Here is a 14,360-nt window from a genome sequence, read left to right on the forward strand (position 1 = left end):
AGAAGTAGTCCTCAACTTATGACTACAATTGAGCCCCAAATTTTTGTTGTTAGGCAAGACCGTTGTTAAGTGTATTTTGACCCATCTTACGACTTTTCTTGTCATAGTTGATAAGTGAATCAGTAAGAGTTCGTAAGTTAGTAACACAGTTGTTAACTGAATCTGGGTCCCCCATTGACCTTGCTTGTCCGAAGGTCACAAATGGGGATCACATGACCCCGGGACACAGCAACCGTCATAAGTACATGCCGGTTGCCAAGTGTCCAAATTTTGATCATGTGACCACGGGGATGCTGCAGTAAAGTGTGAAAAATGGTCCTGCCACTTTTTTTTTTCAGCGCTGTTGTAACTTCGAACAGTCACTAAAGAAATGGTTATAAGTCAGGGACTACCTGTATTTACCAAAGGGGGTGGGGGTGAAACCCAATTTCCTGGGAATCAGCTTCAGTCAGTGAACATCAGGAATTCATTCCCCTCATAGTTCCCACAGTTATTCCCCCCCCCCAGAAAATAGAGTATATTCATATTTTTTTAAAATTTGAATTTATATCCCGCCCTTTTCCGAAGACTCAGGGCGGCTTACAATTATTTGGGTTTGTCCCGTTGTAATGTTTCCCAGGCGCTTTTCTTCATGGGAAATACCTACAGTCCTCATATAGAGGAAGACTTGATGTCATATCTCCTAAATCAGGGGAAGGGAACCATGGCCCTTTTACGACTTGTGGACTTCAACTCCCAGAATTCCTGAGCCATCTGGCTCAGGAATTCTGGGAGTTGAAGTCCACAAGTCGTAAAAGGGCCACGGTTCTCCACCTCTGCCCTAAATGACTTCTCTATTGAAAGATTTGCCACTGAATACCAGTTATTGGGAAGCACCAGGAGAAGGTTTCTGTCTTTCCTTGCCTGCAGGCTTTCCAAGAATGAGATACAGTAGTTGGTCACTGTGGGGAACATCCTATTGCACTAAATAAACATTTGTCTTGAAGGAGTTGGGCTCCTATTTGTTTTTAAGATGAATTACCTTAATATCCTTCCCCTGACATAGTAGCATATCAGGACATTGCCTGGAGGATATTTCTGCTTATGTTGATCTAAGCACTGTAATGAAGAGAGTGCTTTATATTTCTTTCTTTCTTTTTTATTTTCAAAAAACCTGTATTAAACTTTAAAATATTAAAATAAAAATAAAAATACATCTATAACAAAAATATGTCCATAATGATTGTACAATTCAATGTCGTTCTGACAGTACACAATTCTTAACTCTGTTCATATATTCCCAGATATTCCTACTTAATCAGATATAAAGGTAAAAGGTAAAGGTTCCCCTCGCACATACGTGCTAGTCGTTGCCGACTCTAGGGGGCGGTGCTCATCTCCGTTTCAAAGCCAAAGAGCCAGCGCTGTCCGAAGACGTCTCCATGGCCATGTGGCCGGCATGACTCAATGCCAAAGACGCACGGAACACTGTTACCTTCCCACCAAAGGTGTTCCCTATTTTTTCTACTTGCATTTTTACGTGCTTTCAAAACTGCTAGGTTGGCAGAAGCTGGGACAAGTACCGGGAGCTCACCCCATTACACGGCAGCACTAGGGATTCGAACCGCTGAGCTGCCGACCTTTCGATCGACAAGCTCAACGTCCTAGCCCCTGAGCCACCGCGTCCCTTTAATCAGATATATGTAAACACAATTTATATCTTATTTTGTTCTATACATTTCCTGTTTTTATTTTCTATCCACTGATACCAATTTTCCCAAGTTGAGTAGTATTCCGAGTCTTCCTTATTATTTAATTCTATAGTAAGTTTGTCCATTTCTGCACATTCAAAATTTTTCCAGATTATTACACATTCGGTTGGTATAGTGGACATTTTCCAGGCTTATGCGAGTACGATTTTTCATTAAAGGAAAATATCCCAAAAGGATTAAATATCTGATTATTCATATTACTATAGCAGCGAGAATCGTATATTTCTTTCTTTATAAAATCCTTCCTTTTTCTTGCAAATGCAATCCCAGACTGGCTTTAAAGATATTCAGATTTGCCATAGGGATCATCAGAAGAGATGCCGGTTCCTCGTTCAAATTAATCCTTGAGTTGCAAAGCAGGTTAGCTCTGAAGGGATCATTGTTCTTCTAATATATTTTGTTGTTTATCCTGCAAATAGCGTAATTTGTCTGGAAACAGTTCTGTGTACATATGAATAAATTTAACTACATAAAGAATCCTGCTGCAGAAATACCACTGAAAAGTTGCCTATGAAGACGGATTATACCTTAAATCTAAAATGCAGCACACTTGCGCATTTCCCTTTCTCCTCCCCCCCCTTACATAAATTTTACTGAAGACTTTACCTTTTTGTTGTTGTTGTTGTTATTGAAAACACAGGAAATTCAAGCTGTGCTTTTGAAAACTTCCTAGAATGATGATAAACGAGATGCATATGTTTCTCCCATAGTAACCCAAAACAAACAAAGCAGACTTTCTGATGCTTTTTAATTAAACCAAGTTTTTCTTTTTTCTTTTTTAAAGAAATATCGATGCCATGCAGCAATAATTGGCTGGGTGAAGCTTTAGATGAGTTTTTCTCAACCCTTGGCAACTTTAATATGTGTGGACTTCAATTCTCAATGGCTGGCTTGGGAATTTTGGAGGTTGAAGTCCACACAACACTGGTACAGATCCTGAGATTGAAAAGGCTCCTGGCAGTGGTAGGATTCAGCCAGTTCACACCACTTCGGGCGAACCGGTTGTTAACTTTCTGAGCAGTCTGGTAAACTGGTTGTTGGAAGAAATCATTAGGGAGAGAACCGGTTGTTAAATTACTTGAATCCCACCCCTGGCTCCTGGTTAGGAAACTGGCAGATCCAGGAATAGGATTTAAACCTGTTTTGAATGGGATTATATTACCCTTCAAAGATCAGGTCCACAATCTAAGAATAAGCAGAAATTCAAATGGTAGCTACAGCCAGGAGAGCCTTGTCCAGATTACATTGGTGTCCTGACCATGTTGGTCAAATCACTCTTGGCCCAGTTTATAGCTGGATTAGTAGCAAACATCTGAGAGTTGGATTACAGCAACACAGTACTAGAGCTAAGTGATCTAATATAGGGTTGAAATGCTTATAGTAGCTTTTGTTTACCTCAGACATTCTGTACTCAATCGTCAATGAGTTTGCTATGTTCATGAAGTAGATAGCAGATTGTTAAATTCAGATTGTTAAATTCAGTCACCCACCTTCCTCCCTCCCTCCCTCCCTCTTTCTTTCTTTCTTTCTTTCTTTCTTTCTTTCTTTCTTTCTTTCTTTCTTTCTTTCTTTCTTTCTTTCTCCTATACCAAATTCTGAGTGGCTTTCTTTTAGAAAAGGATTTCACATCTTCCTTTGTATCTAGAGAACTTTCTTTTACAAAGAACTTGTTTGATATTATAGAATTTGTCACGCAAATCAGGGAGAGCCGGCATCTAAACAGATCCAAAGACCACTTGGATAGTTATCTTGGCTGTTGTTACTATTTCAGAATTAGAAGCCAAGGGAAAGTTTTAACAAGGGGAATGTTCAGAATTCTTTCAGAAGCCTAAGCTCTGATGTACAAAAACACTAGGCTAATAAAATACCTTTTTCACATGGAGAGCAGCTGTCGCATTGAAGGATAATTGCTAAAACCTTCCTTACTTTTAAGCCTCTGTCTTGAGGAGAAATTCCAGTTCCGTACTTTAGTTGTTTTGCAGCAGGGTACGAAAGTTACTGCACAAGAAAATCAAACATTTTTAGTAATGATGAAATGTTTTTATAACATGGTTTATATCTGCCCTAATGCCATGTCTGTATTCAGAGATATCTCAGCTTTGTATTGATGGTTTAAGACAATGAAGAATGCTACTCTTCGTTGATAGTTTTTCACATTTTTATATACATTTTGTCCTTGACTTCCTGCTTGTTCTCTAACCACTTTCTTCCCGTTTTCCAAAAGTCCAAAAGTAAACTATTAGCTAGCTGAAAAGGGGGAATAAATTAAACCTGTTTCTTCTCAGCACTCTGCTACATTTCTACATTGGAGGTAGAAGACGGGGTTACTCTGCTAATACCCCACTCATTTCCTTCTGCATAGTAGGGGGTAAAACCTCCCTTCTCATCTCTATAGCCTCTTTGCATGCAACTCCTGCTGCTGCCAAGGATATTTTTAAATGCAATGGTTAGTTGTTATAATGATCATTTTGGAAGGTTGTTTCTGAATCTGACAGATTCTTGAATACGATTGGATCTATTTTCTATTGAGGAGGGATCAATGAAGTGATGATGATGATGGTAGCAATAGCAATAAGTCTTATATACCGCTTCATAGTGCTCTACAGCCCTCTCTAAGGGGTTTACAAAGTCAGCATATTGCCCCCAACAATCTGGGTCTTCATTTTACCAACCTCAGAAGGATGGAAGGCTGATATTATCCATTTAGTCGTATCCGCCTTTTGGCCATTCTCTGGACCAGGTCTCTCCACATCTTCGAATCTTACACTACTTCTTTAAGTTTTTCTGTGCTCTGGCTGGTGTCAACTTTAATGGTGTTTGCCACTGGGCAACTAGGAAATGGCTAGCCTAGCACTGTTGATGTTACCTAGTTAGGTAATGAAACGTCTGCAAGAAAGCAACTAAGCTCAGAGAGTGTTGTGACTCATCCTCCCTCCTCTCCTCAGCCGGGCCCCTCCCATCTCCAACCGGGTCTTTTATCAGACTCCGAGTCTGATAATGAAGATGAACGGCCTGTCATGCCTCTAGCCCCCGGCCCTGGCCCCATGCCCGGAGAGAATGCCAGGAGTGAACGAACAAGCCCAATAAACCTCACTCATACGGCATGTGTTCCTTTGGCTCAGTCGTCAGAGGAAGCCAGCCAGGTGCTGGAATTACTGACAGCAGATCCAGCTGAAGACAATTGAGGGTGGGAGGACCCTCGCTTCCAGAGATCTGAGAGGCGACGCTAGCAGAAGGAGGGGTGGGGCAGACCTGGATAAATGTTGAGTCATGGAGCCATACCCCAAAGCCTATATAAAGGACCTGCTTTTGGCATTCCAACCTTGAGTCAAGCAAAGTCTTATCGAGTTTGCTGATACCCTATTGCTGAAGTCACAACTTGGACTCCTGCCTGCCCTGATAAACCTCGAAGGAACTTGGCAAGCTGCAAAGGCTTCATTGCCAAGTTTGCCACAGACTTCCTTGACTCATGCGTCGGAGTAGGGGGTGGGACACGACAGAGAGCAATAAAGGACCCGACAATTCTACCACAACTCTGTCTTTTGATGATTTTCAAATAAGGCATTTCAGCTTGTGCATTTCCCCCAATCTTAATTTTATTTATGTATTTATTTATTTGGTGCTTTCAGTATTGACTCCTGGCAATTGCCTGGACTAGCCTGTGAAGTTTTCTTGTCAAGATTTCAGAAGTGGTTTGCCACTGCCAGTTTTTAACCCCATTGCTACCATTATAATATCCTAAATAGCCCTTCACTGCTGGGCATTTAAGGCCAGAGTCAGCTTATTTTTCCACAACAGTTTTATTATTTATTTAGTATTCAGACTGCTGAATACTAAAAAGATCCCTAGTATAGCTGGTGTAAAATAATAAAAGACAATTACATTGGGATTGTTTCTGGGTCCTTATCAAAAAAAAAACCACCTTATAATTCCCCCAGAACTGTGCAGTTCGATGGAATTCACATGTATTTGTTTGCATTTGTTGCATTTAAAGCTATCTAAGAGGTCACATACAATTGCTTACATTTTTAAAAATAACAAAATCAGTCAGTCTGTCGAACCTTTTGAGATGGATGATTTTTTTTTAATTTAAATTGTCAGGCAAATTAATGTTGCTGAGAATCAAATATGGAAATAAATAAAAGCGTTATATTCCATCAAAATTATTTGTTCTGCTAAAAATAGCAATAGCACTTAGACTTATATACCGCTTCATAGTGCTTTTACAGCCCTCTCTAAGCGGTTTATAGAGTCAGCCTGTTGCCCCCAACAATCTCGGTCTTCATTTTACTCAACTCAGAAGGATGGAAGGCTGAGCCAACCTTGAGCCTGGTGAGATTCGAACTGCTGAACTGCAGCTAGCAGTCAGTTGAAGTAGCCTGCAGTACTGCACTCTAACCAGTGCGCCACCTCGGCTCTTACAAGTTTGTAAGAAAGTTTGATTAATTTTTTTCTTGAACAATAACCTAGGGAAAAAGTAATGAAGTATTCTGTTGTATGTTTGTTAATACCTGTCCTGACTAGAAATATCTTTGTATCTTTCTTTTAGGCCCAGGATTTGAATGTGATTGAAGAAGTCATTCGAATGATGTTAGAAATAATCAACTCCTGCTTAACAAATTCCCTCCATCATAATCCCAATTTAGTGTATGCCCTGCTATATAAGCGGGATCTCTTTGAGCAATTTCGAACTCACCCGTCTTTCCAGGATATAATGCAGAACATAGATCTGGTAGGTATTTAATAATCTCTGTGAAAATGCTCTTTACAATTGAAAATAGCTACTTTTATTTCGATATTCACACATAAGATACACAATTCTTCCATTATAATAGTTGCAATGCCCAAGTTCCTGATAGATCCATCAAAAAAACAATTCTGGATTATTCCCACTCCATAAATAGATGCATGTCATATTCTTGTATATCTGTGTGCCTCTGGGTGTGGATGTGGGTGTGGGTGTGCGCCTGTCATAGGCCACACTCCAAAAACATTGGAGCCAAGACAACTAAAAAATAAAAATTCAATTCCTCACAGGGATGTTTTGTGGGGAAAATAGGAAGCAGGAGTATTAGCAGTAGTGGGATGCTATCGGTTTGCCCCGGATTGGGCGAACCAGTAGCGGTGATGGCGGGAGGCTCCGCCCACCCACCCGGCAGAAGCATTGAGTGCGCGAACACCCACAAGCAAACTGATAGCAACGGGATTTGAAACCCACTACTGAGTATTAGGTATGGTTGGCCTCATGAGCTGGCCAAAATATATAAAAATACCAGGACAAAAAACTAATAATAATAATAATAATAATAATAATAATAATAATAATAATAATAATAATAATAATAATAATAATAATAATAATAATAATAATAATAATAATACAGCAGCCATTTTTTCTGGAGATAGATCGTTTATAGGCAGAAAACCACAAATGCATAGAAATAAATACACATGGGCTCCTTCTTCCTGCTAAACAGAAATAATCCCCCCAAAATGTGGGAAAGCAGTCACTGGAAAGGAAATAGAATAGAATAGAATAGAATAGAATAGAATAGAATAGAATAGAATAGAATAGAATAGAATAGAATAGAATTTTTTATTGGCCAAGTGTGATTGGACACACAAGGAATTTGTCTTGGTGCATATGCTCTCAGTGTACATAAAAGAAAAGATACCTTCATCAAGGTACAACATTTACAACACAAATGATGGTCAATATATCAATATAAATCATAAGGATTGCCAGCAACAAAGTTACAGTCATACAGTCATAAGTGGAAAGAGATTGGTGATGGGAACGATGAGAAGATTAATAGTAGTGTAGATTTAGTAAATAGTTTGACAGTGTTGAGGGAATTATTTGTTTAGCAGAGTGATGGCCTTCGGGAAAAAACTGTTCTTTTGTCTAGTCGTTCTGGTGTGCAGTGCTCTATAGCGTCGTTTTGAGGGTAGGAGTTGAAACAGTTTATGTCCTGGATGTGAGCGATCTGTAAATATTTTCACGGCCCTCTTCTTGATTCGTGCAGTATACAGGTCCTCAATGGAAGGTTGCAGGTTGGTTGCAATTATTTTTTCTGCAGTTCTAATTATCCTCTGAAGTCTGTGTCTTTCTTGTTGGGTTGCAGAACCGAACCAGACAGTTATAGAGGTGCAAATGACAGACTCAATAATTCCTCTGTAGAACTGAATCAGCAGCTCCTTGGGCAGTTTGAGCTTACTGAGTTGGCGCAGAAAGAACATTCTTTGTTGTCCTTTCTTGATGATGTTTTTGATGTTAGCTGTCCATTTTAGATCTTGCGATATGATAGAACCTAGAAATTTAAAGGTTTCTACTGTTGATACTGTGTTGTCTAGTATTGTGAGAGGTGGAAGTATGGAAGGGTTTCTCCTAAAGTCTACCACCATTTCTACGGTTTTGAAGCAGAGAAGGGAAAAAAATAAATGAAGGAAGGAAGGAAGGAAGGAAGGAAGGAAGGAAGGAAGGAAGGAAGGAAGGAAGGAAGGAAGGAAGGAAGGAAAATATGGCAAGAGGAAGATGTAATTACATCTGGAAGGAGAGAAGAAAACAGAAAACTCTTGCAAAGAGTTACGACTCTGGGATGCTACATCCATCCTAAAAACAGGCAGGTTGCCAAGCTCTCAAATTTTGGTCACATGACCATAAGGATGCTACGATGGTCATAAGTATGAGAACCTTTTATAAGTTTTTTTAATGCCACCGTAATTTTGAAATGTCGCTATATGAATGCTTTGTAAGTGGGAGGGCTGCCTTGCAGTTCTATCCGCATCAAGTATAAATTTGTGATTTTTTTTTTTATAGGCCAATGGGAAAAGAATAGTAAAAGAATGTTAACTCCTAAAGACAGACAGTAATTTTTTAAAAAAAAACAACTGATGGAGGACTTCCTTTTATTGGGTTTGTCCAGATGGAGGCTGATGGGGATGCTTTCCTTTGGATTTCTGCATTATGCTGGGGTTAGACTTAACACCTTGAATAACTTCTTCCAACTCTGTGGTTTTGATTGCCGACAAGCAGTTCGTGGGCACTGTCCAAAGATTGGGAAAAAATGGAAGTTCTGCTTTTTGACTAACAAACTATTCAACCGAACACAGAGAGGAAAAAAAAGAGAAACACAGAAAAAAAAAAAATAGAGATAGTCTTCGATTTAACAACAGTTCATTTAGTGACTCTTCAGAGTTACAGTGGCACTGAAAATAGTGACTTACGACAATTTTTCACACTTAACAACCAGTGGTCATGTGATTTACGTTCAGATGCTTGACAACTGACTCATATTTAGGACAGTTGCAATGTTCAGGAGTCATTTTGCGACGATCAGCTGCCGTGAGTCGCTTAACAAATGTGACAAGAAAAGTCATAAAATGGGACAAATTCACTTAAATAACCTAAATTTTGGGCTCACTTGCAGTCGTACATTGAGGACTACCTGTATGCAAATTCAGGCATCAGTTGCTCTGTAATGGCCGTTACCCAGAATAAGGTTCTCTCTAGTCTATAAAGCCTAAAATAAGTTTTACTGGACTGAATATCATTGTGGCTATAGAACTTCTGTTATTTCCAAGGGTCAAATGGCAGGCCTGGGAAAAGGTCGACCTTACGACCACAATTGAGCCCAAGATTTCTGTTGCTAAATGAGACCGTTGTTAAGTGAGTTTTGGGCCATTTTAAGACATTTCTTGCCACGGTGCTGAAACGAATCACAACCGTTGTTAAGTTAGTAACATGGCTGTTGAGTGAATCCGACTTCCCCATTGACATTGCTTGTCGGAAGGTCTCAAAAGGGGATCACATGCACCCCGGGACAATGCAGCCGTCATAAATAAGAGCCAGTGGCTAATTGTCTGGATTTTGTTGTGTCTCGCCCAATCTCACCACAGCCGGGGCCTGCTTATCTGCTTCCGAACGCTGAAGAATGTCCTAGCATGCCTCCCGGCCCCAGCCCTGGCTCCATGCCCAGACAGGCTGAAGAGGAGGAAATACCTCCAGCCCCCAGCTCTGGCTCCATGCCCAGGCAAACGGAGCAACTAGACCCCTCCCCCTCCTCCACAGCATGTGAGCCTGAGGAAGGTCAATTACCAACAGCTGCCGATTGGAGTGACCCTCGCGTCAGAAGACTTGATAGGCGGAGGCAACAGAAGGAAGGGAGGGGCAGGCCTGGATAAGTGCTGAGTCATGGAGCCACACCCCATGGCCTATATAAAGGACCTGCTTTCTGCAGTCTCTGAGTCAGGCAAAGTCTAAACGTATCTTGCTGAAGTCACTTTCTGGTCTCCTGCCTGCCTTGAGGACTTTGCTAGGACTTTGGCAGAGCTGCAGAGGCACACCTGATTCGGATTTCCCTGACCCGGCCGTCAGCGGAGGATTGGGACATGACAGATTTTGATCGTGTGACCATGGGGATGCTGCAATGGTGGTGCGAACAACGGTCATGAGTCGCATTTTTCAGTGCCTTTGTAACTTTGAGTGGTCACTAAATGAATGGTTGCAAGTCGAGGTCTGCCTGTAAAAGGTTTTCATTGTCATGGGACAATTAGGGTTCAAGATTACGCAATCTGTAAAAGTGAACCTTTCGAAGAGGTCAGAAATATCTTTGCTGGATGTGAGGGTAATGGAATTTCCTAGGCCGTATTTTGACAGGCCTCTTCACTGTCAAATGCCATCTTTCGTCTCTCTTTAAGACCTCCCATTGAAATAGTCCCTAGGTCTGTGATGGCGAACCTATGGCACGTGTGCCGGAAGTGGCGCGCAGAGCCATCTCTCTAGGCATGCCAGCCGTCGCCCGTTGCTCTTCTTGGTCCTGGTGCGCACCAACCAGCTGGTTTTCACGTCTGCATGCCTCCCAGAAACCAGAAGACCAGGTGACAGGCGTGCATGCGCACGCCAGAAACTGGAAGCTCAGCTTCCCGTCATGTATATGCACGCCGGGGAACTGCTCTTCCAGTTTCCGGTGGTCATGTGCACCAGGGAGGTGCTCTTCCAGTTTCTGGTGGTCCCCTGCTCACATGCCCGTGCGCTCATGTTTCGGCACTCGGTGCTGAAAAGGTTCGCCAACGCTGCCCTATTTGTTTTCTCAAATTAACTGTTCATCTACTATAACATTGTCAAACTTTCAGCGTCACGTTGCGTGACGTTTTTCCCAGTCACGGAGCTGGGTGGGCGTGGCCTGTGTGTGACGCATCCGGCCCGCGGGCCGCCAGTTTGATATCCCTGATCTACTAGATTTATCAATGTTTTTATATTGTGCTTTACCATTAAATTTTTTTTAGTGGCATATGAAAGCGGCTCACATAGGAGAATTTAAATATTTTTTTTGATAATGCGAGAAGCCTATTTTGGCAAAAATGCCTCCACATTTCCTTGCAGAGAAATGAGAAAAGATCGGATGTAGTTGATAAGGCTTCAGATTAAAATGGCTTTAGAGCAGGAGAGAATATTTCTTTATTTCTTGCTGCTTTGATATGAGAATACGCTGCCTTAACCGCTGAAGGGCACCGAAAGAAACATATAAAAAATAATCTAGACACATTTTAAAATAAATGAGCAAAAAAATGCTCTTCCTCCAGCCAAACTCTCTTGGAAGATAGTATTATTTTATTACAAACACAGTTGTGAACATCAGTTTATTGAAAGAAATAAATCCATTCAATAAGCTCAGAGGAATTGTAACAGACAAAAATAAATTTTAACACTCTCAAAAAGCTAATCAGCAAATATAACAATGATTGGAAAATGCTGGATCTATGCTAAATGTTGAAAATCAGAATTTATTAACGAATTCTTGGCGAAGACGTTTCAATAATGCCGTTTGTCAGTCGTCATTATTTGATAAACTGAATTTATAGTTTGTTTTTTTTCCTGAAGAGCTGTTTAATAATGTTTTCATATGCATTTGCTTAAAATATTTTCTCCAAACTTTTCCGTCAAGTGATCAGCATGGGAGGTTTACATCGAAATAAAAGTTGCTATATTAAAGCCAAGATAGGAACAGTATTACAGTCCTAAATAACAGAAAAGAAAAAGAAAAAGTAATAACATTAGTTACTCTTGCCAGGCCTTGCAAAGTCCTGTAAAAAAAAATATTTTGTTTAAAAATTTTGAGTTGCTTTCCAAAACCCATCATTAGGGAAGCCCAGTGTGTAATAAGCATATATCACAACTATGGTTGTAAAAGTTGGATCTTAAAAAAGGAAGACAGGAAGAAAATCGACTTGTGTGAGCGATGGTATTGGAGAAGGCTCCTGCGTATTCCTTGGACAGCAAAGGTGACTAACAAACGAGTACTGGAATGCATAACACCAGGCGTTTTCACTAGAAGGAAAAATCCCAAAACTGCATCTCACTTACTTTGGCCATGTCATGCAGGGGAATTCACCCGAGAAAGCAATTACGATTGGAAGATCTTCTCCTGAGTAGCCACCAACTATGCCTTGGACGATGGAAAAGACAAAATGAAATTAGGGTTTAGGATTGTCAAGATACGTTGGATGGGACTATTTAAGACTTTAAACCTCAACATCAGCATTTTACATCAGACCTGGAAGCTAATAATGTACAGAGCAGATTAATCTTTCTGGTCAAGGTTGATTGCCCAACCATAAATCTAATTTGTCCTAGAACATACAAATAATTATTGCAGGGCATGAATAAAGGCCAGATGTGCCTCCCTTCCTGATACAGGTTTTAATGAACTCCCTTCTGTTACCCTCTATCCCTGAATTGTTCTGACCTAGGGTTCCCCAAAAAGCACGAAGCAGGATCCTGAACCTCCTTTTATTAAACAAACAGTGAATTCCTCTCATTCACCTTCAGCAAAGGCCTGGCAAACAGTCTTTCAAAGGTGAATTTATGACTACAGACCTTATCTAGCTTGGAAAGCTGCCTTGTAAATATTTTCCAAACGCAAGGAAAGACTTGGCACAAAGACTCTGAGATTCACGGACAGATCTTCTTTTTTTAAAAAAAATGTATCATTTTTTTATTTTATAGGCAAACAAACATACAATACATAATCATTCAGTGTATCATCTGCGTATGTCTTTTGTGTCGTCTTCTTCTTACTCCTCCTATATTCATCATTTCTTGGTATTATCCGTTCATTTATTGTAACATTCTCCCAACATTTCTTGCTTTGCTGTTAATACATTTATCTATCTTCACTCTCCCCATTCATAACATAACATAACATCAGAGTTGGAAGGGACCTTGGAGGCCTTCTAGTCCAACCCCCTGCCCAGGCAGGAAACCCTACACCATCTCAGTCAGATGGTTATCCAACATTTTCTTAAAAATTTCCAGTGTTGGAGCATTCACAACTTCTGAAGGCAAGTTGTTCCACTTATTAATTGTTCTAACTGTCAGGAAATTTCTCCTTAGTTCTAAGTTGCTTCTTTCCTTGATCAGTTTCCACCCATTGCTTCTTGTTCTACCCTCAGGTGCTCTGGAGAACAGCCCGACTCCCACTTCTCTGTGGCAGCCCCTGAGATATTGGAACACTGCTATCATGTCTCCCCTGGTCCTTCTTTTTGTTAAACTAGACATACCCAGTTCCTGCAACCGTTCTTCATATGTTTTATCCTCCAGTCCCCTAATCATCTTTGTTGCTCTTCTCTGCACTCTTTCTAGAGTCTCAACATCTTTTTTACATTCTTCTTCCTTTGTTTCATTGCAACATTACCCTATATATATCTCTCCTCTAACTAATGGTAAAATTGTCCCCATACCTTAAAATATTCCTTAAAATACTCAACATCTTTTTTACATTCTTCTTCCCTTGTTTCATTGCAACATTACCCTATATATATCTCTCCTCTAACTAATGGTAAAATTGTCCCCATACCTTAAAATATTCCGATTCCTCTCTTTCTTTAATTTTCAAAGTCAATCTATTCATTTCTGCATGAGCCAATATTTTCTTAATTACTTCCCCCTGTGAAGGGATTTTCTCTGATTTTCTCCATCTTTGCGCAAATACTATCCTTGCTGTAGTTATTACATATATAATCAAATATATGTTTTCTTTACTAATTTTCTCTGGTAGGAAACCCAATAGGAACAGCTCAGGTTTTAAATCTATATGTTGTTGTAGCATTTCTTCTAACCACGTTTTAATTTTAATCCAGTAATTTCTCGCTTCTGGACATGTCCACCAGATATGATAATACGATCCTGGTGTCTGATGGCATTTCCAACATTTAGCTGATTTACCTTTAAACATTTTTGCCAATTTTTCAGGTGGAATATGCCACCTGTAAAACATTTTATATTGGTTCTCCTTATATGCTGTGGACATTGTTAATTTGTAATTCCTTTCCCATAGCTGCTGCCATTTATCTAACTCAATTGAATATCCAAATTTTTTTGCCCAGGCTATCGTTGTTTCTTTTACCTGTTCTTCTTCTAATTCAGTACTAAGTAATTATATATATTTTTAATTATTTTATCATTTGTTCCTTTGAGTATCCTATCCAGATCATGGACAAATCTTCACACTCCTGAAACCACCAAATGAACAGATTGGTTCCTGCAAAAACCCACTCCCCTTTCACTCCTCTTTTATTCCCTCTGGGAGGGGCCATTCATCGTCCACC

The 14,360-nt window shown here is 40.1% G+C and overlaps 1 protein-coding gene across 4 annotated transcripts in view; it reads left to right on the plus strand.

The window, feature by feature from the left end:
• DYM (dymeclin) overlaps positions 1-14,360 on the plus strand; it is a 291,188-nt gene that overhangs the window by 214,563 nt on the left and 62,265 nt on the right. For all 4 annotated transcript variants that reach the window (XM_058170966.1, XM_058170965.1, XM_058170967.1 and 1 more), the window contains one exon: positions 6,301-6,483. In XM_058170966.1, coding sequence (XP_058026949.1) covers positions 6,301-6,483 — 183 coding nt within the window. The remainder of the gene's footprint in view (positions 1-6,300; positions 6,484-14,360) is intronic.

This window comes from Ahaetulla prasina, chromosome 2, assembly GCF_028640845.1.
Source record: "Ahaetulla prasina isolate Xishuangbanna chromosome 2, ASM2864084v1, whole genome shotgun sequence".
NCBI classification, from domain to species: domain Eukaryota; kingdom Metazoa; phylum Chordata; class Lepidosauria; order Squamata; family Colubridae; genus Ahaetulla; species Ahaetulla prasina.